At 48.0% G+C, this 27,435-nt stretch overlaps 1 protein-coding gene across 9 annotated transcripts in view; it reads right to left on the bottom strand.

Annotated features, from left to right (window-relative positions):
• LOC135515949 (signal peptide, CUB and EGF-like domain-containing protein 1) overlaps positions 1–27,435 on the bottom strand; it is a 135,137-nt gene that overhangs the window by 13,522 nt on the left and 94,180 nt on the right. For 6 of the 9 annotated variants that reach the window (XR_010451878.1, XM_064939838.1, XM_064939835.1 and 3 more), the window contains 3 exons: positions 26,628–26,717; positions 19,525–19,641; positions 5,381–5,509 (listed from right to left, as the gene is read on the bottom strand). Coding sequence is in view for 8 of the 9 variants with exons in the window: in XM_064939838.1 (XP_064795910.1) it covers positions 5,381–5,509; positions 19,525–19,641; positions 26,628–26,717 (336 nt within the window). In the remaining variant the exon portion in view is untranslated. The remainder of the gene's footprint in view (positions 1–5,380; positions 5,510–19,524; positions 19,642–26,627; positions 26,718–27,435) is intronic. The other 3 variants (XM_064939840.1, XM_064939839.1, XM_064939836.1) reach the window with 1 other exon arrangement.

Genomic DNA, 27,435 nt, shown 5'->3' on the forward strand with positions numbered 1-27,435 from the left:
GCCCCATGGCACTCTATTCCCTATAGAGTGCACCACATTGGACCAGGCCTCTAGGGAATAGGGTGCCATTTCAGATGCTGCAATGAACGGGACCATAGTGAGTCACTCTGACCATGCCTTCACCAAGGACTTATGGACAGTATAGCCAGTGTCTATATGAAACATGCTAAAGATAGACAGAGTTATCCATGTTCTCAGTACAGAGCATCCTGACCAGTTGCATCACCGCCTGGTATGGCAACTGCTCGGCATTTGACCGTAAGGCGCTACAGAGGGTAGTGGGGACGGCCCAGTACATCACTGGGACCAAGCTTCCTGCCATCCAGGACCTATATAATAGGCGGTGTCAGAGGAAGGTCCAAAAGATTGTCAAAGACTCCAGTCACCCAAGTCATAGACTGTTTTCTCTGCTACCACACGACAAGCGGTACCGGAGCGCCAAGTCTAGGACCAAAAGGCTCCTCAACAGCTTCTACTCCCAAGCCTGCTGAACAACTAAACTAATGAAATGGCCAGCTGGACTATTTACATTGATCCCCCTTGTTCTTACACTGCTGCTTCTCACTGTTTATTTTCCATGCATAGTCACTTTACAAATGACCTCGACTAACCTGTACCCCCACACATTGACTCAGTACTGGTACCCCCTGTATACAGGCTCCACATTGACTCAGTACTGGTACCCCCTGTATATAGCCTCAACATTGACTCTGTACTGGTACCCCCTGTATACAGGCTCCACATTGACTCAGTACTGGTACCCCCTGTATATAGCCTCCACATTGACTCAGTACTGGTACCCTCTGTATATAGCCTCCACATTGACTCAGTACTGGTACCCTCTGTATATAGCCTCCACATTGACTCTGTACTAGTACCCCCTGTATATAGGCTCCACATTGACTCAGTACTGGTACCCTCTGTATATAGCCTCCACATTGACTATGTACTGGTACCCCCTGTATATAGGCTCCATATTGACTCAGTACTGGTACCCCCTGTATATAGGCTCCACATTGACTATGTAGTGGTACCCTCTGTATATAGCCTCCACATTGACTCAGTACTGGTACCCCCTGTATATAGGCTCCACATTGACTATGTAGTGGTACCCCCTGTATATAGCCTCCACATTGACTCAGTACTGGTACCCTCTGTATATAGCCTCCACATTGACTCAGTATTGGTACCCCCTGTATATAGCCTCCACATTGACTCAGTACTGGTACCCCCTGTATATAGCCTCAACATTGACTCTGTACTGGTACCCCCTGTATACAGGCTCCACATTGACTCAGTACTGGTACCCCCTGTATATAGCCTCCACATTGACTCAGTACTGGTACCCTCTGTATATAGCCTCCACATTGACTCAGTACTGGTACCCTCTGTATATAGCCTCCACATTGACTCTGTACTAGTACCCCCTGTATATAGGCTCCACATTGACTCAGTACTGGTACCCCCTGTATATAGGCTCCACATTGACTATGTAGTGGTACCCTCTGTATATAGCCTCCACATTGACTCAGTACTGGTACCCCCTGTATATAGGCTCCACATTGACTATGTAGTGGTACCCCCTGTATATAGCCTCCACATTGACTCAGTACTGGTACCCTCTGTATATAGCCTCCACATTGACTCAGTATTGGTACCCCCTGTATATAGCCTCCACATTGACTCAGTACTGGTACCCCCTGTATATAGCCTCCACATTGACTCTGTAGTGGTACCCTCTGTATATAGCCTCCACATTGACTCTGTATTGGTACCCTCTGTATATAGCCTCCACATTGACTCAGTATTGGTACCCTCTGTATATAGCCTCCACATTGACTATGTAGTGGTACCCTCTGTATATAGCCTCCACATTGACTCAGTATTGGTACCCTCTGTATATAGCCTCCACATTGACTCAGTACTGGTACCCCCTGTATATAGGCTCCACATTGACTATGTAGTGGTACCCCCTGTATATAGCCTCCACATTGACTCAGTACTGGTACCCTCTGTATATAGCCTCCACATTGACTCAGTACTGGTACCCTCTGTATATAGCCTCCACATTGACTCAGTACTGGTACCCCCTGTATATAGGCTCCACATTGACTATGTAGTGGTACCCTCTGTATATAGCCTCCACATTGACTCAGTACTGGTACCCCCTGTATATAGGCTCCACATTGACTATGTAGTGGTACCCCCTGTATATAGCCTCCACATTGACTCAGTACTGGTACCCTCTGTATATAGCCTCCACATTGACTCAGTATTGGTACCCCCTGTATATAGCCTCCACATTGACTCAGTACTGGTACCCCCTGTATATAGCCTCCACATCGACTCTGTACTGGTACCCGCTGTATATAGCCTCCACATTGACTCTGTACTAGTACCCCCTGTATATAGGCTCCACATTGACTCAGTACTGGTACCCCCTGTATATAGGCTCCACATTGACTATGTAGTGGTACCCTCTGTATATAGCCTCCACATTGACTCAGTATTGGTACCCTCTGTATATAGCCTCCACATTGACTCAGTACTGGTACCCTCTGTATATAGCCTCCACATTGACTCAGTACTGGTACCCTCTGTATAAAGCCTCCACATTGACTCAGTACTGGTACCCCCTGTATAAAGCCTTCACATTGAGTCAGTACTGGTACCCTCTGTATATAGACTCCACATTGACTCAGTACTGGTACCCCCTGTATATAGCCTCCACATTGACTCAGTACTGGTACCCCCTGTATTTAGTCTCTTTATTGTTAAGTACATTTCTTGTGTTATTTTTTGATTGATTAGATTTTTTTAAACGTTAGTTTATTTAATAAATATTTTCTTAACTCTATTTCTTGAACTGCATTGTTGGTTAAGGGCTTGTAAGTAAGCATTTCACGGTAAGGTCTACACCACCTGTTGTATTCGGCGTATGTGACAAATACAATTTGATTTGATTTGTATACGGGATATTGAATGCATTGAGTTTCACTATGGGGAGTTGTATGAACTGTCTTTTGTTTAGAGTGCTAGAAGCTGTGAAGAGGAATTTCCACTAAAAGTACAATACATCTGAACTGTGAACTGTCAGTGGTGAGACAGTGGATGTGTGTGTGTGTGTGTGTGTGGTATGGGGGTTGGAGGACTGGACACTGCAGGAGCATTTCAAAATGTTCTATCTGGAATAACAGTGTACATTCAGCCTGGTTATGTGGGTGGGAGTCTAAACAGTGACAGGGTTACTGGGTGTGTGTGTGTGTGTCAGGTTGGTTGCTCAAGATTCACACACATAAACACACACACACGCGTAGTACACAAACCCTGACCATTAAGCCATCTTCCTTGGTTGTAGCAGAGAGCATGTTTGCTTCCTTCCTCTTGAGGAACCAACAAGCTGATATATGAGTCATAGATATTACTCTCTATGACTCTTCTCCACACAAACACCCATTATTCAGCCGCAGCTAATAAGACCAGTCCATTAGTCAGACTGGAGTCATTGTTAACAAACAGAGGAGTGAAAAACAAAGCAGAGCTCTGCTCACTAAACAACCCCAAGAGGTCTTCTCAGGTGAGACTTACAAGATCCAATTCAGTGCTTCAGTCAAGCCCTCCACCCCAGGCCTGGGATAGATCAGACCAACTCACTGTGGTCAGGACCAAGGCCTGATCTAGGATCAGGTCCCCCCCCCCCTATCAATATAATCATATTCATTCAGACTTAAAAGGCCAAAGCACGCCTACAGGCCCTGGTTTTGGGTTTATAGTCGTTTTGTTTTATTTGAGTGAGAAAGATGTCATGACATATGTGGGTGTCTGACAGTAGCAACAGCATTACTTCAGTCCAGCGTCTCCAACTCACCTGGGCCAATACCAAGTCATCTGGGCTGCGGAGATTTACAGAGGCTAAAAATACGGTGTGTTGTGATGAAGTTTGTCATGAGGAGGAAGTTGTTGAGGCCTGGCTTCTGTTGGCTCCTGGCTAGCTTTGCTACAGTTCTCCAGGCAACTGTCTATATGAAGGGGTCCGGTTAGACTACCCTACCTGATTAATGAAACTAGCATCAGACCACAGCCCCAGCCACCACGCAGCACTGGAACGACTCGAGAGAGGCGCAGCTTGTATAATCTCATTTCACCGAGAGGTGCCAGTTGTTGGTGTTGTCTGATGTGCAGGTGTCAGTCAGTTTGTGGGGTCGGGTGTAACACACCCAAGGTTAGTGTCCCCGTTTGTTCAAACACCAAACAATGTGGCCTGTCTATAAATAAGCATACTGTGTCTGCATAAGCTAAAGTTCCCTCTGTTCGCTTGACCTCGACTGTATTGTTTGAATACAGCTGCCTGTAGGGAGTCTTATTGGTCCTGGTGATTATTGCCCCATTCTCCATCACCCCTGCCCTTGTACAGGCATAGGGGTAAGTCTAAAGACTCTCTCTCTCTCTCTGTATCTGTCTCCCCCTCCACTTTCTCTCTCAGGAGGAGCCTGGCATAGCTGTAGCTCTTCTCAGACACGTATTACCAGAAGCTATTTTCCCTGGAAGAGCTTACCAGCATGGAAAGAATTAAAACATTAAATAAATAAAAGTTAAAAATAAAAATCTGAACAAAAATACCACTTGTTAGCAGATGGAACAACGCGTGTTTTTGGAGACTGGAAGCTTAGTTTTACAGTCAGGTAAAGCCGATGGGTGGAAGGAGCGTGTCAGTGTGTGTGTGTGTGTGTGTTCCTCCCATCAGCACACACCCAAGTTGAGTGTGTTATTGGCATGTATGGAGTTGTGTAAACTGTTTGTTGGCAGTTCTTTTTGTGTTTAATATGACAGTGTTGATGTTTAATATGACACACACACACACACACTGGGATAGAGTTGTTTGGTGTTTTTGGTTCGGGGACAAAAACACTGCAGGGTGTTGCTGTTCATAAAATAATTTGTGATGTGTGCCTCTCCTGTCTCTCTTGCTGTGACTTGTATAGAGGAATCTGCATTTGTCCTCCAAACACAACCAGGGGATTAGATATAAAGAGAAGCAGAATGCCTTAATACAACTGACAGTATATTACACCCACTGAAGGATGTCAAGTCAATTGTACTAACAAGCCTATCTGTGCATGTCATTCCAGGTGAATGATTTGTAGGCCAACCCCTGTTTTGATTCTATGTATGATCCTGCTCTGAACATAAAGCACATCACTGAGTTACTACCGTAGAGATTTACGATAGAAACTACTAGGCCGACTGCGTATTCTAGTATATCCATTCCTGCGGTCCTTATTCCGTGACACTGTGGCGGCACTGGTTCCAAAGGTGGCCGTCTTAAGGCACTGTGACGTCATCGGTCATCAGACAGCCGTCAGTCAGGCGGGCAGCTCACCCTGGCAGGTGCGCTCGTCAGTGAGGAGCTTGTGGCCCTTCTGGCAGCTGCACTCAAAGGAGCCCACCGTGTTTTTGCAGAAATGGTCACAGCCGCCGTTATTGAACGCCTCTTGGCATTCATCTATGTCTGTATGGAGAGAGGGAGAGAGGGATGGGGGGGAGAGAGGAAGAGACGGAGCATTAGGTCACAGGTACACTAAGGCAATAGGCAATACTGGTCAAAGAGAACAGAGTTTTTACACACACACACAGACACAGACACACACACAGCACATAACTATGCCGTGCTAAAGTGTTCCCCCTTTAGCAGTCTCTCCCACACAGCCACTGCCATGCTGAGATGGAGATCTCCAAATTGGCAGACAACAGGCCAATAAAAGGCTTCACTAATGCCTTGGAAATCTATTCTAAGCCTCTGTAAGAGTCTTTATGGAATAGGGGGAGGCAGGCGGGGTGAGAGTAAGGGTGAGACAGGGGGAGTCAGAGAGAAGTGGGGGTTTTCCTAATGCTCTTATTTGTGCTCGCAGGAAGAAGCCAGGAGTTGGCAGGCCTGAAAGACAACATGAACGCGGGCCGTGCTGCGTTGTGGTGGTAAAGTAGGTTTCCATCCACACAACAAGTCCTAACCGCAGTGCCTGGGTGTCAGTGTGGGGCAGCCGCCCTCAGTCACAAACGTATTGTCACAACACCGGGAAGATATTATCCCAGAGCAAACAAACCTGTGGGAGTCCCATCGCTGTTCCCTGAAGGCCTCACCTGCCTCTTTCATTCTCTTATTCATTCCCTCTTTCTTTTCATTCGTTCAGATCTCTGATAAAATGACTGAAGTCTCATTCACCGGTGGTTTCTGTTCTGCTGCCAGACCATTTCTTTATGCGGTTTCATTATTCTATTGATTTCTTTCTCTCTCTTTCTCTTCCTCTTGGCATGTGTGTCTGTGCGCACGTTTTGTGTGTGTGTGTGTGCGTGTGCACCAGGCAGTGTGTGTGTATACGTGTGCGAGCATGTGTGTGCACGCTCTTGCGTTTGTGTGCACTTGTGTGTGTGTGTGTGATGGTATCAAGTGCAATGGTAGCCTCACGGCGCTCGGCAGCAGACAGCATGGTACAGGCTCAGGGGGCTTGTTGAGAGGGATCCTCCACTAGCCTCTACTGTCTGATCCTACGACACGCTCTTTACCTGGAACTAATGGAACAGCCTGCTGCTACTGCTGTACACAACACTGTCTAGCCCACCATGCAAGGACATAGAGAAGAGGGGAGAGACACAGAGAGAGAGAGAGAGAGAGAGAGAAAGAGAGCGAGAGAGAGTGAGAGAAAGAGAGAGAGAAAGAGAGAGAGAGCGAGGGGGGAGGGGTGTTGAATGAATACATAATTGAACCCACCCCTCCCTCCTCACCCCTAAAGGCTTACCCCATCCAGGGGTTTGATGGACTTTCTCATAACTTCCATCTACCTCTCCTCCCCCCACCTGCCCATGTGCCTAGGTCTTCCTGAATCCCTGTGGAATAAAGGCCCAGGTGTGTGAGACGATCCAGAGACGTAGACCAGGAATAATAAGCGAGCCGGATCCCCTGGGGCTGTGCATGCAGTGCCAACCCTCCAGCCTGGTGGGATCTGATGTCACGCTGCATCCCCCCTAACCCCATCCCTTCTCTCTCCTCACCCCTTCCTCTTTCTAAATATGTGCCCTCAGCCGAACCCTGGAGAGGGTCACTGGGTATATTTCCCTCCTGAGAGGACTGGCAATGCCACACTCAACAAGGGAGGAAAGGAAAGAGGATGAGGAAGAGATGGAAAAGAAAGTGGAGGAGGTAGAAGGTAGATGTAGTGGACGAGGAGAAGCGTAAGGGGAAGAAAGGAGGAAAGTGGAAGGGTAGAGGGAGGAGGAAGAGACGGAAGAGAAAGTGGAGGAGGTAGAAGGTAGATGTAGTGGACGAGGAGAAGCGTAAGGGGAAGAAAGGAGGAAAGTGGAAGGGTAGAGGGAGGAGGAAGAGACGGAAGAGAAAGTGGAGGAGGTAGAAGGTAGATGTAGTGGACGAGGAGAAGCGTAAGGGGAAGAAAGGAGGAAAGTGGAAGGGTAGAGGGAGGAGGAAGAGACGGAAGAGAAAGTGGAGGAGGTAGAAGGTAGATGTAGTGGACGAGGAGAAGCGTAAGGGGAAGAAAGGAGGAAAGTGGAAGGGTAGAGGGAGGAGGAAGAGACGGAAGAGAGGAGAGAAAGTGGAGGAGGTTGAAGGTAGATGTAGTGGACGAAGGAGAAACGTGGAGGGGAAGAAAGGAGGAAAGTGGAAGGGTAGAGGGAGGAGGAAGAGACGGAAGAGAAAGTGGAGGAGGTAGAAGGTAGATGTAGTGGACGAGGAGAAATGTAAGGGGAAGAAAGGAGGAAAGTGGAAGGGTAGAGGGAGGAGGAAGAGACGGAAGAGAAAGTGGAGGAGGTAGAAGGTAGATGTAGTGGACGAGGAGAAACGTAAGGGGAAGAAAGGAGGAAAGTGGAAGGGTAGAGGGAGGAGGAAGAGACGGAAGAGAAAGTGGAGGAGGTAGAAGGTAGATGTAGTGGACGAGGAGAAGCGTAAGGGGAAGAAAGGAGGAAAGTGGAAGGGTAGAGGGAGGAGGAAGAGACGGAAGAGAAAGTGGAGGAGGTAGAAGGTAGATGTAGTGGACGAGGAGAAACGTAAGGGGAAGAAAGGAGGAAAGTGGAAGGGTAGAGGGAGGAGGAAGAGATGGAAGAGAAAGTAAAGGAGGGAGGGAATATTAAGAGGAGGGAGAAAGGGAAATAAAAGAAGAGGAAAGTGGAAGAGTGGAGGGAGGAGGAAGAGGACAATAGCATGGCAGATTACACGGGCTAAGCCCGTTTTGATTGGTGCTCTAAGTGATGAAAACGGCTGGGGATTAACACCTAAGCCTTTGAGTCAGAGTCAGCCAAGCAAGACACCACAGGGAAGACTCATCTAAGAGAGGGGTGGAGGGGAGGAGGGGGAGAGGAGGAGAGGGTACGGTAGGACGAAAAAGGAGAGGAAGGGAGAGAAAGGGGAGTAGGAGAGGAGGGAGAGGTGAGTGGAAGAAAAAGAGAGGGTAGATGGTAAGGGGTAGAGAAAAGGGAAGTCGGTGGGGAAGGCGCAGTCAGATATTGCATGTCTCCATTGTTACCTTTAATAGCCGGTCCACTGTGCAATGAGCCGAGTCATATAAAGTCAGACAAATATATACAGTTGAGTGATATAAAAGAACATCAGAATAAAATAGTCCTCACACGACAGGGCCTGTGTTCTCCTATAACAATGTATCCTGATATCAGGGAACCTCTCCATCAAGGCTGAAGTGCAGTGTAACCTCACTGTACAGTGGAAATCCATTGACTGATTTGAGGGCCTTCCTATTTGCATATAAACTACAACTACAATCAGAGACAGTAAATATTTTGAGGAGCCAGGTAGCCTAGTGGTTAGAAAGTTGGGCCAGTAACCAAAAGGTTGCTGGATTAAATCCCCGAGCTGACAAAGTAAAAATCTATCATTCTGCAGTTAACCCACTGTTCCCCGGTAGGCCGGGGAACAAGAATTTGCTGTTAACTGACTTGCCTAGTTAAATACATGTTCAACTGTCCACAGCCTTCAAGGGGATTGTCCTACATCTGGCTTTCCTCAGACTCTGGAGGTAAGGACTCTCATCTCAGTACTGTCTCACGACCTCATTGAAAGTTGTGCTCTCAAGCAATGACCTCATCAAAAGCTGAGTTCTCAAACAATGACCTCATCAAAAGCAGTGCTCTCAAGCAATGACCTCATCAAAAGCTGTGCTCTCAAGCAATGACCTCATCAAAAGCTGAGCTCTCAAGCAATGACCTCATCAAAAGCTGAGCTCTCAAGCAATGACCTCATCAAAAGCTGAGCTCTCAAGCAATGACCTCATCAAAAGCTGAGCTCTCAACACTGGCAGATTCACTTGCTTTCTTTCTCTCCTCTCCTCCATCATCATTTGCTTTTTGATGATTGCTTTCTTAGAGAGAAGACCTCTTTCTGTTCTGTCCTCTCTGCTCCCCCTTTCCATCTCCTCCACTTTCTGATCATTTCTTCCTCTTGTCTCTCTTTTAAATCAATCATGGCTATTTCCCAGTTCCGTTGCCTTGGCATGCCGACAGCAGATCACATCTCTATAGAAAGGATGGCTACCTTTCTCCCTAGAGGGGATATTCTCTCTCTCTCACACATTCTCTCTCTCTCTTTCTCTCCCTCTCTCTACATTCTTAGAAAAAAAGGTGCTGTCTATAATCGAGGGTTCTACATGGAACCAAAAAGGGCTCTACCTGGAACCAAAAAGGATTATCCTATGGGGACAGCCGAAGAACCCTTTCGGAACCATTTTTTCTAAGAGTGTACCCCCTCTCTCTCTCTCCACATCTCTCTCACGCACACGCACACACACACACACACCTCCCCCACTGTCCCTCAGATGCCAATTGCCCACCATCCCAGACAAGTCTACAGAAGGTATAACAATATCTCAACAATAGCCCAAACTTCCCCAACACAGACAAAGATCCCTAATTATTCAGTAAGTCTGGCAGCCATAACCACTGGCATAGCATAGCATAGCCACCACATTTCCCCACACTTAATGGCCACTCTGTGGAAGCCTGAGCCCAATAATGTCCTATATAATGACCTGTAATAGCCCTCAAATAAGCTTCGATCTTAAATAAAAACATTAAGCATCCACACATCTTGAAATTATAAAACACTGTGTGTGTGAGAGAGAAATTGTGTGTGTAAATGAGAGAGGGAGTGTGTATGTCTGTGTGAGAGAGGGAGATATAGAAGGGGTGTGCGAGAGAGAGAAAAAGAGAAAGAAAGAGAGAGAGAGAGAGAGAGAGAGAGAGAGAGAGAGAGAGAGAGAGAAACATGTGCGTCAACAGCAACCTTGGAAAAATCCTCTGCATTATCATTAACAGCAGACTCGTACATTTCCTCAATGAAAACTACGTACTGAGCAAATGTCAAATTGGCTTTTTACCAAATTACCGTGCAACAAACCATGTATTCACACTGCACACCCTAATTGACAACCAAAGAAACCAAAACAAAGGCAAAGTCTTCTCATGCTTTGTTGATTTCAAAAAACTCAATTTGGCATGAGGGTCTGCTATACAAATTGATGGAAAGTGGTTGTTGGGGGTAAAACATACGACATTATAAAATCCATGTACACAAACAACAAGTGTGCGGTTAAAATTGGCAAAAAACACACACATTTCTTCCCACAGGGTCATGGGGTGAGACAGGGATACAGGTTAAGCCCCACCCTCTTCAACATATATATCAACGAATTGGCGCAGGCACTAGAAAAGTCTGCAGCACCCTACCAGAATCTGAAGTCAAATGTGTACTGTTTGCTGATGATCTGGTGCTTCTGTCCCCAACCAATGAGGGCCTACAGCAGCACCTAGATCTTCTGCACAGATTCTGTCAGACCTGGGCCCTGACAGTAAATCTCAGTAAGACCAAAATAATGGTGTTCCAAAAAAGGTCCAGTCTCCAGGACCATAAGTACAAATTCCATCTAGACACGGTTGCCCTAGAGCACACAATAAACGTAAACATCAGCGCCACAGGTAACTTCCACAAAGCTGTGAACGAGCTGAGAGACAAGGCAAGAAGGGCCTTCTATGCCATCAAAAGGAACATCAAATTCGACATACCAATTAGGATCTGGCTAAAAATACTTGAATCAGTAATAGAGCCCATTGCCCTTTATGGTTGTGAGGTCTGGGGTCCGCTCACCAACCAAGATATCACAAAATGGGACAAACACCGAATTGAGACTCTGCATGTAGAATTCTGCAAAAAATATTCTCTGTGTACAACGTAGAACACTAAAAGAATTAACAACAAAAAAACAAAGCAAACTAGATGCTATTTGGCCCTAAACAGAGAGTACACAGTGGCAGAATATCTGACCACTGTGACTGACCCAAACTTAAAGAAAGCTTTGACTATGTACAGACTCAGTGAGCATAGCCTTTCTATTGAGAAAGACTGCCGTAGGCAGACATGTTTTTTTATTTTTTATTATTGTTTATTTCACTTTTGTTTATAATCTACTTCACTTGCTTCGGCAATGTTAACATATGTTTCCCATACCAATAAAGCCCTAGAATTGAAATTGAATTGAGAGAGCACCTCTGTGATTGCATTGCACACACATCTGGGCTGCCAGGGGCCAGCTGGTAGTTAGGCCTCTATTAACGACGGCATAGCTCATTAAGGCTCACCTACATATGATGTACCATAATGAGGACCTCACTCAGGGAGGGGAGAGGTGGTAGGGGAGACCTGGGGAGGGAAAGAGGGATGGAAAGGAAATGAGAGCAACGAACGGAGTGGAGAAGGAATGGGGATGTCTTATGTTCCAACCTTCTCAGTCACTCACTCTCTCACTCATTCAATCTTCCACTCTCTATGTCCACTGATCTATCTCTCACTCTCCCCTTATCTCTTGTATCTGCCTCTCATTTTAGATATCTCTTTTTGTTCCCATCTCCATCTCTCTTCCGTTCTCAATCATTTGAATCTCTCTAAGTGTCTGTGTGTGAGAACAGGGGTGTCATCTGTCAACGCATACACACACGCACACACACACACACAGACAGACAAACACCCATCAATCTCCCATCCCTGTTTGACATTTACCACCGGTTCGATCGATACCCTGCTTCATCTACGATCAATAGGTCCATTCTGAGCCCTGCTGCTCCCTGAAGATAACCAGCCAATAGCAGCTCATTACCATCTTCAAACAGCCATCTGCCTGAATGGCTTGTTGACTGACTGGCTGGTTGACTGTCTACTGGCTGGCTGACTGGCTAACTGTCTACTGGCTGGCTGATTGACCGGCTGGCTTACTGGCTGACTGGATGTATGACTGACTGACTGACTGACTGACTGACTGGCTGGTTGGCTGGCTGGCTACTGTCTACTGTCTAACTGACTGACTGACTGTCTACTGGCTGACTTTCTACTGGCTGACTGTCTACTGGCTGACTGACTGGCTTATTGTCTACTGGCTGGCTGACTAACTGGCTAACTGACTGGTTAACTGACTGACTGGTTAACTGACTGACTGGCTAACTGTCTGACTGACTGGCTGAATGACTGACTGACTGACTGGCTGGCTGGGCACACTGCTGCTGCTGGGAAGGAGGGCCAAATGGGAAGGGCTAACATCCACCTGGGCTAAGAGAAACAAACGCACTGGCTTACTGCTCCTTGCTCCTCTTAGGATAGGAGGTTGTGGGCCCAAGGCAGCACCTAGGAGCTGTGTTTGCAGTGAGAAATCCAACACTATATGAGATATGAGAACAGAACACAGTGTTACTGCTAAGTTAATTTTTTATATAACCTTTATTTACTGCTTAGTTATTGCTAAGTTAACCTGAGCCCTGAACTGATGCAGAGGAAGGAAAAGCCTTGTGACGGTGGTTTAGGGTTCAACAGACGATTAGGATCGATTGAAATGAACAACAGTGTAGGATAAATAATCGACCGGTAATGAGAATATGGCTGAAAGTTGACCTCTGGCCCTTGACCTCAATACAGTAAGTAGAACAGAGGGATCAACTGGAAGGTCATTGTTGCATAAGATGCTTGTGAGTCGATAAAAGTCCTCTCAAAAGACAAAGATAGGAGATAGAGAACGGAAAGAGGGATAGGCAGCAAACAAGACAGAAAGAAAGAAAGAAAGAAAGGAAGAAAGAAAGAGAAGAAGAAAGAACGTTTGTATTGTAACATAAACTGCAGTCATCGGAAAGAGAGTGAGAGTGAGAGAGAGATGAGGAATGTGGAAGCTCTTTGGCTGCTGCTGCAGGCTTATCTCTGAGCGCTCGCGTAGCCTTGGTACGCACCTCGGGAAAACTGTGTGGTTTTACAAAATATTTACAGTAAAAAGCAATTCATTTGAGGAAACCTGAACCTGTCCAAATAATTTGGGGACGGAAGAAGGGGGATCTACTGTTCATAAAAAGCAGCGTTTACCTCAGTGTGACCACCTCAGGCTGCTATTGTGGGAGACGACAGGCGGCCCGGGCCAGAGCCGGCCGGGTATTTATCAGAGGACTTAAACAGCCCACTCTGTTTGCTTTGTCCCTAAAGACTCTCCTCCGTCTAATAACAGAGGCTCTATGGGCCGCATCTGGGCCAAGAGCAACTTCTGTAAAGAGCAACACAACAGTAAAATAAAGCAGGAGGCAGGGCCGACGCCGGCCTGACGGAGGGAGAGCCGGAACGGTTGAGGGCCGGAGCTGGGCCAGGCTGAGTCATGTAAGGTGATGGAGATAGGAGTGTTATTGGGGAGATTACTGGGCCTGACATGTTAATACCGTGGGCTGTTGAGAGCATTGGCGCATTCTGGAGGCTTTCTGTCTGGACGAGTGGGGGTTTATGGGGACTCCGTACAGGAGCTTCCAGTCTCTTGAGGGCACAAAGTGATAGTGAAGCTACGACAATAAAGCTAGTGGGAGCGGTAGGTGGGAAAGTGAGGGTGAGAATCAAAGGTGTTGCTGACTATGATACAGTTCATTTACTGAGATTGGCTGAGCCACATAAAGTATGTCCCCTTATAACCCAACGAGCGTGTAGCCTGTCACCTGGTTTCTCCTTGTCTGTGTTAAGGGACGACAGTAATGGCTCTTTGACTGGGTTACAGGATGTGTGTGTGTGTTCTGGCGTTCGCTGGTACTGGGGAGTGGAATGCAGGCCAGTGAAGACATGTCCATACACACACTGTACAACTGAGCGGCTCAGTCTCCCTGCACCAACCAACCAACCACACTCACTCACTCACTCACACACACTCACACACAATGAAAATGTGTAAACACACACACACACACACACACAAACACACAACTCATCCACCCTCCGACATGCACCTTCTAATCAAACATCTGGAAACTGTTCCCAAAATCACTTTTCTTCTCCCTCTCTTCCCTCCGTCTCTCCCTCCGTCCGCAGGAGAGCCCTGTGATAAAAACGCCTCCTTCCATTGGCGCGTCTGTCATCGCGGAGCGAGGGAACCGTCTCGTCTGTCAGCGCAGATGAAAGGCTGTTTATCAGACGCTTGGGATTTAAACATGCCCTAAATAGTTTATATTGAAATGATTATGTTAGGGGTGGGGGGGGGGGGCAGGCAGAGCAGAGAGACAGAGAGCTCTGCCTACAGTACCTCACAGCATGACATTTACCTCCCCGCTAACTACTAACCCCACAAAACCACAAACTGCTGTCTACAATACTCTATCTACATTAACAGCACATCACTACCCACTATCTCTATACTATAAAGCACCTCTACCCCCTGGGTCTATCTGCAAATTACAACACACCACTGGCACAACCGAATATGCTATAACACATAACAAAGGAGCTGAACTACGGGAAAAGGCGGGCTGAACAGGCCCCCATTAACATCGACGGGACTGTCGTGGAACGGGTCGAGAGTTTCAAGTTCCTTAGTGTCCACATCACCAACAATCTATCATGGTCCAAACACACCAAGACAGTCGTGAAGAGGGCACGACTACACCTTTATCCCCCTCAGGAGACTGAAAAGATTTGGCATGGGTCCCCAGATCCTCAAAATGTTCTACAGCTGCACCATCGAGAGCATCCTGACCAGTTGCATCACCGCCTGGTATGGCAACTGCTCAGCATCTGACCGTAAGGCGCTACAGAGGGTAGTGGGGACGGCCCAGTACATCACTGGGGCCAAGCTTCCTGCCATCCAGGACCTATATAATAGGCGGTGTCAGAGGAAAGCCCATAAAAGACACCAGTCACCCAAGTAACCCACTGTTTTATGTGCTACCGCACGACAAGCGGTACCGGAGCGTCAAGTCTAGGACCAAAAGGCTCCTCAACAGCTTCTACCCCCAAGCCATTAGACTGCTGAACAATTCATAAAAATCGTCACCAGACAATTTACATTGACCCCCCTCTTGTATACTGCTGCTACTCGCTGTTTGTTTGTTATCTATGCATAGTCACTTTGACCCCACCCACATGTACAGATTACCTCAACTAGCCTGTACCCCTGCACACTGACTCAGTACCGGTGCCCCCTGTAAATATCGCCTCGTTATTCTTATTGTGTTTCTTTTTATTATTACTTTTTATTTTAGTCCACTCGGTAAAGTCTACACTTGTTGTATTTTGCGCATGTGGGAAATTAAGTTTGATTTGATATGATTCATTACACAGTAGAGCACAGTCACACACTACACTCCTTACGGGTCAGCTCAGCTGTGATATCGGTTAGCTTAGCCAAGACCCTATCAGCCCATTTCATCTGTCACAGATCAGGAGATCTGTGTGTGCCGTTGCCAAGGTTACGGGAAGCTTTGGTCCATGCAGGGGGCAGCATGGAGACAAGGCCAGGGGAGTTGTACATGTGGTCAAGCCCCAGTGGACATTAGGGAGCATGAGACAGACAGGCAGTCTAAATGGTCTGAATAAAATGTCTTTAATGATCAATAAAACCCCTGGCTGACTGACTGGGCTCAGGGAGAGATGATCTGTCCCGGACAGAGACAGACTGAAGTAATGCTGGCTGGAGACTGGAGAGGAGTTCAGAGTTTATGGTTGAGTTGGGTGAGTCCAGTCAGTTCAGGGTATTAATACCCCACCATGGGAAGACAATGACTCCATGGTATTTTCCTTCCTGATATGCTTGAGTGCCTGTGCATTCAGTGTATGTGTGTGTGTGTGTGTGTTTGCAGTCAGCGGCAGATGGCTCCCTCCATGTTTTCCTGCTCCATCCCTCCACCCTTCATGCCCAGCTGATGGATGGTGATGGGTGATGGATGTGGTGCTGTCTGAGCTGTCTCACAGCTCCAGCTCAGATCAGGTCAAACACTAGTGGATTTATGGAGCCCAGGGGCCTAACTCAGCCACATTATCTGGGCGGTACACAGCCGGACTGCAGCCCTATCCATCTTCTCCACTCAACTGGCCCCCGGAAAACACAGGAGAGGCTAACTTTTCATTTTCCTGCACCATAAAAGCTTGGTTGTCATGTTAAGCGCACAAATCAAAGGCCGAGACAGACGGGAGACAGACGGGAGACAGACGGGAGGCAGACGGGACACAGAAGGGAGACAGACGAGAGACAGACGGGAGACAGACGGGAGGCAGACGGGACACAGAAGGGAGACAGACAAGAGACAGACGGGAGACAGACGGGAGACAGACGGGAGGCAGACGGGAGGCAGACGGGACACAGAAGGGAGACAGACGGGAGACAGACGGGAGGCAGACGGGACACAGAAGAGAGACAGACGGGAGACAGACGAGAGACAGACAAGAGACAGACGGGAGACAGACGGGAGACAGACGGGACACAGAAGGGAGACAGACGGGAGACAGACGGGAGACAGACGGGAGACAGACGGGAGGCAGACGGGACACAGAAGAGAGACAGACGGGAGATAGACTGGAGACAGACGGGAGACAGACGGGAGATAGACGGGAGACAGACGGGAGACAGACGGGAGACAGACGGGAGATAGACTGGAGACAGACGGGAGACAGACGGGAGACAGACGGGAGACAGACGGGAGATAGACGGGAGACAGACGGGAGACAGACGGGAGACAGACGGGAGACAGACGGGAGATAGACGGGAGACAGACGGGAGACAGACGGGAGACAGACGGGAGACAGACGGGACACAGAAGGGAGACAGACGGGAGACAGACGGGAGACAGACGGGAGACAGACGGGAGACAGACGGGAGGCAGACGGGACACAAAAGAGAGACAGACGGGAGATAGACTGGAGACAGACGGGAGACAGACGGGAGACAGACGGGAGATAGACTGGAGACAGACGGGAGACAGACGGGAGATAGACGGGAGACAGACGGGAGACAGACGGGAGACAGACGGGAGATAGACTGGAGACAGACGGGAGACAGACGGGAGACAGACGGGAGACAGACGGGAGATAGACGGGAGACAGACGGGAGACAGACGGGAGACAGACGGGAGACAGACGGGAGATAGACGGGAGACAGACGGGAGACAGACGGGAGATAGACGGGAGACAGACGGGAGACAGACGGGAGATAGACGGGAGACAGACGGGAGACAGACGGGAAACAGACGGGAGATAGACGGGAGACAGACGGGAGACAGACGGGAGATAGACGGGAGACAGACGGGAGACAGACGGGAGACAGACGGGAGACAGACGGGAGATAGACGGGAGACAGACGGGAGACAGACGGGAGACAGACGGGAGATAGACGGGAGACAGACGGGAGACAGATGGGAAACAGACGGGAGTGGAAGTTGTCCACACAAGCTGCTGGGGTTTGAACTTGACATTGGAGCGACAGACAGACTAGATGTTTTCTCACACTGCAACCAACGCAGAGCTGGACCCTTCCAGTCACAGCTGACCTTGTTAGCAGACAATGACGTGGCCATGGAGGATTCTACAATATATCATTATCAACAGGTTTCAATGACCATAATGGTGTGTCTGATATGATGTGTCCAAACAACTGAATGAACGATATGCCTCTTCTCTTTGCTGGAGATGACGGATGCTGTTAGGTAGTAATGCTCTCTGTAACCCCCCTCTGTTGTATCTCCCCACTATACAGCTGGGTGGCGCTGTGTCAGTCTGTGTGAGTGTGTGTGTGTGTGTACTATATGTGTGTGAGAGGAAAAGAGAGAGACAGTGCAGCGTGGGCCTCACTGTTCAAACAGCTGAAAGTTTGCCGACGAGTCGTCTGCCTGCCAGCCAGACAGCCCCGGCTCCAGTATTTCACACACTTACATGCCACATTCTCAAACTTCTTGACACGAAATACACACACACACACACACACACACACACACACACACACACACACACACACACACACACACACACACACACACACACACACACACACACACACACACACACAGACACTTGGTCACACAGGTACACACACACGCACACGCACACTTGGTCACACAGGTACACACACACACTCACACACACACGACATTGGACATAAAGAGTCGCCGCCATGTAACCTACAAGTCATTGCTATGGCGACTCCTATAGCAGTTCCCCTCCTCAAACGTGTCTTGTCACATGTGGGCAGAGTTGGGTTGAGCAGCGAAGTAACAGCACTCCCCACATCCTCAGTGTGGATCTTCAACTATTCTGATGTGAACCAACTCAACTCAACAGCCCGAGGAAAACGTTTTGTCTTCTCTTCCCCAGTCTCTTCTTCAGATCAGGGCAGATGAAGGAAAGGAGATTAGGAGATGAGGAGAGAAAGTAGCCACTATGCTCTTGAGATGCACCCAAGTGTGTCTCATGCAAGCCAGACCACAGTGTAGCTGTTCCTCAGCCCTATCAATGATCCCTGATACAAATCAACAATACCACTCCACACGAAAGCACTGTATTTTCCATTAGGGTGACCCTGGGGTCAGAAACATCAACCACCCCCTGTTTGTTTAGGGACAAGCCTCAATCAACTATCCGCTAAAATAATCCCTTTCACTGTGTCGATGTGGCAGCCCGGTAGGGCCTTGGCCACTGCCTTTGACGTCACAGGCGGAATTTGGGAAGTGGAAACACTTAGAGGCAACATCAACAACAGCAGCACTGCCAGTGACCGCGCCGGAGACCGGAGGCTCTCTCTGCTCCACGCGAGGAGGCGAAGTGAACTTCGCCACGCAGGGTTGGTTGGTCTTGGCCCAAGATCACTCAGATACCACTCATACCAGCCACAGATACCAGACCCCTGGACCACCTCCGCAAAGGATCCTCTCAACTCAGTACCATTCAATAGCACATAACTTGCCCATATTGCGTTATAATGGCAAAATACGGTTGAGTGCTGACACAGAATGCGTCTTCATTCTTAACAGCACTAGCAGTGTGTTTTCAAGATGAAACGAGCACACTAAAGGGTTGGGTGCTATCAAGGCATGAGTTAAAGCTGCCCGTCACAGGGAGAGAGAGAGAGAGAGAGAGAGAGAGAGAGAGAGAGAGAGAGAGCTAGAGGGGGAAGTAAAGAAGATAGAGGAGCGCCGTAGGGGACAGTAGGGCCACACGGACACACACACACACACCTATACACTGACCTTTGCAGGTCTTGCCGTCTGGCTGTAGGGTGAATCCCACGGGGCAGCTGCAGCGGACCCCTGTAGCCGTGTCCTTGCACGTCCGGTCACAGCCGCCATTGTTCACCGCACAGGTTTCTGGGTGAAACAAAAATATACAGTGGGAGAAAAGAGAGGAGGGGCGGGGGGGCAGGGGAGGGGTGTTAACCTACTGACTGGCACGCATATCTAAAGAGCAGAACGAAGTCTGAAGAGAGAAACAGTAGACAGCGAAGATATGACGGGTGGGTTGAGGAGAGGCTACATACAATGGGGAAATACACAACAGGGTGACGTCGTGTACTCAGGGCATTTGGCTATTCCATCATACCCATTCAGACTTCATTTCCACGATACTAAGCCCGTGTCAAGACATTGTGGTTGTCCATCAGACCAGTGACAGGTTATGAGACGGTACACAGTTGGAATTTCATAGACGGTTCATCAACATGTCACAGACCGACTACAAACTCATACTCAGGACTCTGTTGAACATCATTGATTGGAACACCTGGCAGACCAAATGAGAGAAAGACAGATTTCTACCAAACATACACAGGAGAATAATGGGCAACATATGCTGATAAGGAGAGGAACTCAGTAGCCGAGTTAAGACAGGTGTGCCTTGTTTCCAAAAAACGTCAACATTTAGTCAAAAACGATACTGAAGGTGAAGTAGAGAAAACACGAGAGTCTATAATATAGTCAGTGGTGGGATCGAGTAGTAGTACTTAGGACTGAATGTGTGTATTTTGACTCCAGGAAAAATGTTCTTGTATGTGGCGAAGATAAGGTTTGCTCTGACTTGTGAATATTGCCTGAACTAATCCCAAAACAAACAGCGCCTAATGGCATCTCCACTTTACCTGCGCAGCCCAATGTTGCTTTAGGAAAGCTGAGCTCACTAATCCCCAATGGGTGTCAGAAACTGCTGAGGACGGTGAAACGGTACACTGCTATTAGAACAGGGCTCAATAATAGGCTACTATATTTCCAAAAGAAACGTGTCAGATGAACTATTTGGGTCTGGCAGGCTTCTGATATGTCCTGGGAAAGAAACTCAGTTGACTGGGCTTAGCTAAAGGGATAGTTCATCTACTTCCCCAAACTCGTGGATACCATTTTTATGTCTCTGCGTCCTGTACGAAGGAAGTTAGAGGTCGTTTCGAGAGCAATGCTTACTAGCTTAGCACAAAGAATGGAAGTCTTTGGGTACAGCTAGTGATAATGCTAGTTAGCATTGGCTCGCAAAACTACCTCTAACTTCCTTCATACTGGACACAGAGGCATAAAAATGGTATCCACGAGTTCAGCCAAAATCCCAAACTATCCCTTTAAAGGTGACAGAAGACACTGAAATGGCTCTGGCTATTTGGACATGGACTTGTATGCAAATGAGAGATGGTGCACTTGTCTCTCTGGCACCTATTCCCAGCTCATGAAATGCAAAGAGGTTCTGTGCTCGCTTTAAGGGAGGAGGGGAGAAGATAAACCCTTTCAGACAGGCTAGCTAACATGCCCGGCTCTAGAGGTCACAGCATTAGCATAATACTGTCAATGACTGCAGTGTCACGGACTGACGGCATCTCATCATTGGGCTGATCCGACATGGCCGTCTGTTTGCAGCAAAAGCAAACGGCAGGTGGGTGCTATGAGAGCCAGCATGGTCGCCAGTTTCTACCACCACCGGGAACCTGTCAGTACCAAAAAGGCTCTACTTCAATGAGGCTGCTGGTGTGTTTCATAGAACTGCAGACACCTTTTTGGGGTACTTAACCTGATTCCTAGAAAAGGAAAACAGAGAGAATAGGGGAAGGAGAGATACTCTATACTCCTGGTACACCACATGACCAAAAGTATGTGGATACCTGTTCCTCGAACAGCTCATTCCAAAATCATGGTCAATAATATGGAGTTGGTCCACCCTTTGCTGCTATAACAGCCTCCACTCTTCTGCTTTGCACTAGATGTTGGAACACTGCTGCGGGGACTTGCTTCCATTCAGCCACAAGAATATTAGTGAGGTTGGGCACCGACGTTGGGCGGTTAGGCCTGGCTCGCATTCCGAGTTCCGATTCATCCCAAAGATGACCGATTTCCGTATGGCCCTGGCTTTGTGCACGGGGGCATTGTCATGCTGAAACAGGAAAAGGCCTTCCCCAAACTGTTGCCACAAAGTTGGTAGCACAGAATCGTCTATGTCATTGTAGAATGTCATTGTAGCGTTAAGATTTCGCTTCACTGGAACTCTAAGGGGCCTAGCCCGAACCATGAAAAACAGCCCCAGACCATTACCCCCCCCATCAAACTTCACAGTTGGCACTATGCATTGGGACAGGTAGCATTCTCGCGTTTCCAATGCTACAGAGTATAATGGCGGCTAACTTTATACCACTCCAGCTCACGCTTGGAATTGCGCATAGTGATCTTAGAATTGTGTGCGGCTGCTCGGCCATGGAAACCCATTTCATGAAGACTAACAGGTATTGTGCTGATGTTGCTTCCAGAGGCAGTTTGGAACTCAGTAGTGAGTGTTGCAACCGAGGACAGAATAATTGTACACGCTACGTGCTTCAGCACTCGGCGGTCCCGTTCTGTGAGCTTGTGTGGACTACTACTTCGCGGCTGAGCTGTTGTTGCTCCTAGACGTTTCCACTTCACAATAACAGCACTTACAGTGGACCGGGGCAGCTCTAGCAGGGCAGAAATTTGACGAACTGACTTGTTGGAAAGGTGGCATCCTATGGTGCCACATTGAAAGTCACTGAGCTCTTCAGAAAGGCCATTCTACTGCCAATGTTTGTCTATGGAGATTGCATGGCAGTTGATTATATACACCTGACAGCAATGGGTGTGGCTGAAATAGCTGAATCCACTAATTTGAAGGGGTGTCCACATACTATTGTATATATAGTGTAGCTTGTCTGATGGGTGCTGTAGGGTACGGCAGCAGACCCCTGTAAACTTCCCACTCAGGTGTGTGTGTGTGTGTGTGCATGGGGCTGTTCATGGGTCAGAGTGATTTATATTACTGAAAGCAATGGGCCCTGTCATTAGCTTAGCGTGGGTCCTGCTCAGAGCCCCTCTCCTGCTCTGATGAGCCAGGCCCGCCCACCCCCAGGGCAAGAGGCTGCACACAGGAACACAGACCCGCCAAAACACACTCTGATTGATGTACTGGACATGCCCGGCCTACCCCCGAACAGCCCCTCTGAACCCCCTCCCCTCTTCCTCCCCTCTCCCACCCCTGAATGTTTCTGTCTCGTGCACACTGTATTGCAACGATGCTACAAAGGCTAACGCTCTTCTATTCACAGCCATCCTTTCCACTTCCCTGTGTCTCAATTTCATTGGCTCTAGTCAACATGCTGAAGCTGACAGAGGAAGAGGGACAGGGTAATACCTCTTTTTTAGAAAAGGGTAGTGAAGGTTTTGGGGGAGTTTCTGTGGGAGACATTCTGGGGGAGATTGACGGTTGGAGGGATCCGTTCAAGGGAACCAGCTCTCATCTCTGTGGTGACAGATGAAGATTACTCGTCTGTCTTGTTTGTGTGAGCAGCGGCTGCAGGGCCAGTGGTGTGTTGGCTGAGAGCCAGTACAAACCAACAGAGACACCCCTGACTTGCCCACCCCATAACCCCATCATCACGCCCCTCCATCTCACTGTCTCTCTGTCTGTCTGTCTCTCTCTCCTCTCATCCATCTCTAAGATGCCTGCCATGCTCACACATGCTCTGGGCAGACTTGACTGACCTGCTCTGCTGACGTCAGGAGTGGGGAGATAGACAGTGGGTGTACACACACACACACACACACACGTCCCACATACTCCTCACACACACAGACATGCTGACCAGTCAAATCTCCATGCAGTCTCTCGCTCTCTCTCAGTAAGACATCGTCTCTCAGAGAGGACACATGTTCTATTGATTAAGAGGGAGTCATGAGAAAAGAGGAGTGGTTGTGCTTTATTAAGCATCATGCCAAGTCCCATCAACCCTCCACACACATACTGACTGAGCTGTAGGGGCACGATCGTCTTTCAGCAGGGCCTAGCTAACAGGATCCCCCTTCACTGTTGTCATGGGCACCTAATCCAGCTGTCAGCGCTGCCCCCGTCCTGGAATCACACTATCCACACACACACACACACACACACACACACACACACACACACACACACACACACACACACACACACACACACACACACACACACACACACACACACACACACACACACACACACACACACACACACACACACACACACACGCCCAGCTCAGCCCATCTGTCCTAGGTGAGTGGTTTATTTGGACTCTTCAGCAGCCGAGGTCAGTGTAGCTACAGCACCCCCCCCCCTCTCTCTCTCACACCCAGCCTTTGAAAAGACCTGACTTTTTCTGTGCTTTCACTTTCTTCACTCTTTCCCCTCTATCTCTCTTCCTCTATCTCTCTTCCTCTCTCTCTCTCTCTCTCTCTCTCTCTCTCTCTCTCTCTCTCTCATGCTTTCCTCCATCTATTTTTCATTATAGCCCAGGTCCAGTTGAATCTGTCTTGATCAATCTGGGCTCCAGTGCTTTGGGACAAGGACTTCGGCAGTGTCTGCAGAGAAAATAGCAGCAGCAGAAGTACAGAGAGAGTCCGGAACGCTGTGTGTCAAAGCAGGCAGACAAATGAGGCACGGTGTCAAATCTAACATGCTGCTGCGGGACAGACCAGGCCAGTTCAGGGCTGTTCTAAAGACTTCCATATTCTCCTCCTCTACTATAGCAATACCTACAGTAGGTCTATTCACCCCTGCTAAAGATAATTTGCCTTACATTGGTTTCAATTATAATTTTGACTTGCTTGGAAAGAATTAAGTGAGATTAAACTAGTGAAAATTAGATGACAATGGCATTGTCATTCTGAGATGACAATGGCAATCAGACCTGTGAAGAAGGAAAACAATCTGCAACTAAAAAAGTGAGATAAAAACAATAACACAGGTCATATAGAGCTAAAAACATAAATCATTGTGAGAGACAGAGATATCAAATGTGAGATGGGGGTTATAGAAAACATGGCGGATACAGTGTTGGAATGAAGGGGAGGAGCATCAACAGTGACATCATCAGGTATGAAAACAACAGGAACTGAATCAGGCTGGGGAAAGATTCTTCAACGGAGGGAAGATGAGAAGGATGGAAAAGTGAACATTTAGAGGAGATAGGTGGAGTTGTGTTATCTACAATCACCCCCCCCCCCCCCCCACCCCACCCATTTACTGGCCAAAGTCGTCACCTGTTTAAGTAAGATCTGCCTCTGTATGGGAGAAACCTGCAGGCACGAACACATAACAGTAACAGTATATATACGAGCCCAGGATGTCTGCATGACTGACTGACTTAGGTCTCCGTGTTGGTAAACATACAGGCTGTACATTGTACTGGATCCACTTCTACCTTTGAAAACAAAAGAGTCAAATAAAGCAGACAGAACCATAGGAAACAGAGAGGGAAATGCTGCTCCGAGGCTCCCACATTTTAAGAAGTGCAGTTTTAGTTAGGTATTAGTAGGGGTTCACCCGTTTAGTCTGGTTTAGTGGTTAGTCCAGATTAGTTGAGATATTTCCATTAAAGGGAGACATATTGCAACCACACTTTAACAGTCAGGTAGAACTTCACAGGGGTCTCGAGGTCTGAAAGGGGGAAAAGAAGGGTCACAGGGACAGACTATGTACAGAACGGTGTCATCTAGGAGTTGATTGGCATACGTTGTCTGAGATCCATGTTGTTTGTCCCTTCCCACCAACCCCGTGGAGTGACTTCCATTCAACAGTCAGTCACTACTGTTGAAAGGATGCATCTTCCTCCACTGAGTCGGGAAAGGGTTAACTATTCACACTTTTTTATTCAGTTGTGCATTCATTGAAATTAGTTTTATACTAATTGACTGAGTCATCCGTTGCTGAACCTACAGTGTAGATACAGTATCTGGAGACTGTCTGTCGTGGCTCTTTATGCCACGATGTGGCTGTTCGACTGATAATGCTCACTTGAAAAGCAAGTACTGTCGGCCAAACGAGTGCATACTTGAGGAGTAGGGTGGCAGTCCGAAACGGGAAGATGGCGAGGGGCATATGGTGATAATGAACTGTTAAGGGCCCTCTGAAAGACATCCCTTGAGGAGTACGGCTTCAGATATGTTGGTACTGCAAGGGTCAGGCTAGGCCACGTAACTGGCCAAGGGGACTGAGATGGAAATGATGCTATAGGATGGATGGGAAGATAAAGATCACCAACATTAAAGACGTAGGGTTCTATTCAATCAAAACCGCTATCTGGAAGAAGGCAAGGCAAGCACCGCAGTAGAGTTTATTGAATAAATGAATCCAAAAGACACATTCTCACAACATAAGATTGATGATTTGTCTTCACCCGGAGACTTCCAGATGGTGGATTTGATTGAATGAAGTCCTATGTCATCCATTATAGGCAAAGGGACTCTGCAGATAGAGACCCTTCAAAGATACTAGCTGAGATGTTCTCCATGGCAACGCCAAAGATATAATGGATCTGGAACGCCTCCTTGTGTACTGTCCCTCCAAGCCATGAGTATCATCATGGGGAGGGGCAAGGAAGGACTGAGGGTGTTTAAAACCTCACAGGAACATTTTCGCCTTAATAGTGAACAGTGAAACCGTGTCACAATGGTCAAAGTCCCGAGTTCTTCAAGACCTTTTTCATTGTCCATCAACGTTCCTTTATGTCTACAGCCTCCGCAGTACTTGAGGAGCAGTGCCTGACCACCAGTCTCATCTTTGGAGGGACGTGTAGCTGCCTACAGGACTAACTGTTAGTTACTGCGGGAACTCGAGAGAACATGTATCTTCTGCCGAGACGGGCGATGGGGAGAGGTGGGAGCAGGGTTGGAGAAGTTTACCAACAGACTGGGGACCTTGTGGGTGGACATAGAGGGTACCAAGGACTTTCATAAAAATAAAAATACAAAATTGAGAGAGAGAGAGAGAGAGAGAGGAAAGGGGAGGATACAAGCACAAGCGCCATGGCAACACATAGAAAGAGGAAGAAAAGAGTTACCCATAAGAAGCCGCCGTTTCACCCGCTTGTCCACATCAGCTATTGACGTGGCATTGAACTCAGAGCTCTCAATTGCAGCCTCATCTCTCTCTAAAACACAAGTGACAAGGGGACAAACAGTGAGCAGTAAGGTTAATTAGAAGCCCAATGTCCACCGCCCGCTGCCGCCCGAGACGTCAAGTCAAGTCAGCCCCTCTTGGCGTTTGAGCAAAACCAAAGCCAAGAAGCAAGAAGCCATGAAAAAGCGCCAAAATCCCTGTTAGAGTGTTAATCCCAAAAACAAATCCAAAAGTCCCAGATAGCAAAAAAAAAAAGTTTAAATGAGGGTAAGGGTGGGGGTAGGGGACAAAAATAGAAGTTCAAATAAAAATATAATTTAGCGGGGGTGTGGGGGAGTTGGTTGACGTTGATGTTGTAGCCGTTGCTGTTTCTGTCTTCCATATCAAACGGCCACACACACTCAGCAATGATTCCCTCACATCCGAAAAGGAGGAAGAGGGGGAGGAGGAAAGGAAGGAGCAGTAGAGGGAAGGATGAGCAAACATGTCCAAGACAAGCTGCATGAGTGTTGGGTAAGAAGCAGGGGGGTGAGGATGACAACAGAAGGAAGGGAGAGGGTGACGCCAACGGGTAAGAGGCTATGTTGGGTAAGAGGCTATGCTCGCCACCAGATCCAACAGACACTACAGAGGGAGGGAGCAACTACAAGGACTTCAGAATGACAACATGAAGGGATGTGAGAGAGAAGAAGAGAGAGGAAATCCCGTCCCATCGTGGGCCACAATAGGAGAAGTAAATGGGAGGAGGA

Source organism: Oncorhynchus masou, chromosome 27 (assembly GCF_036934945.1).
Source record: "Oncorhynchus masou masou isolate Uvic2021 chromosome 27, UVic_Omas_1.1, whole genome shotgun sequence".
In the NCBI taxonomy this organism is placed as follows: domain Eukaryota; kingdom Metazoa; phylum Chordata; class Actinopteri; order Salmoniformes; family Salmonidae; genus Oncorhynchus; species Oncorhynchus masou.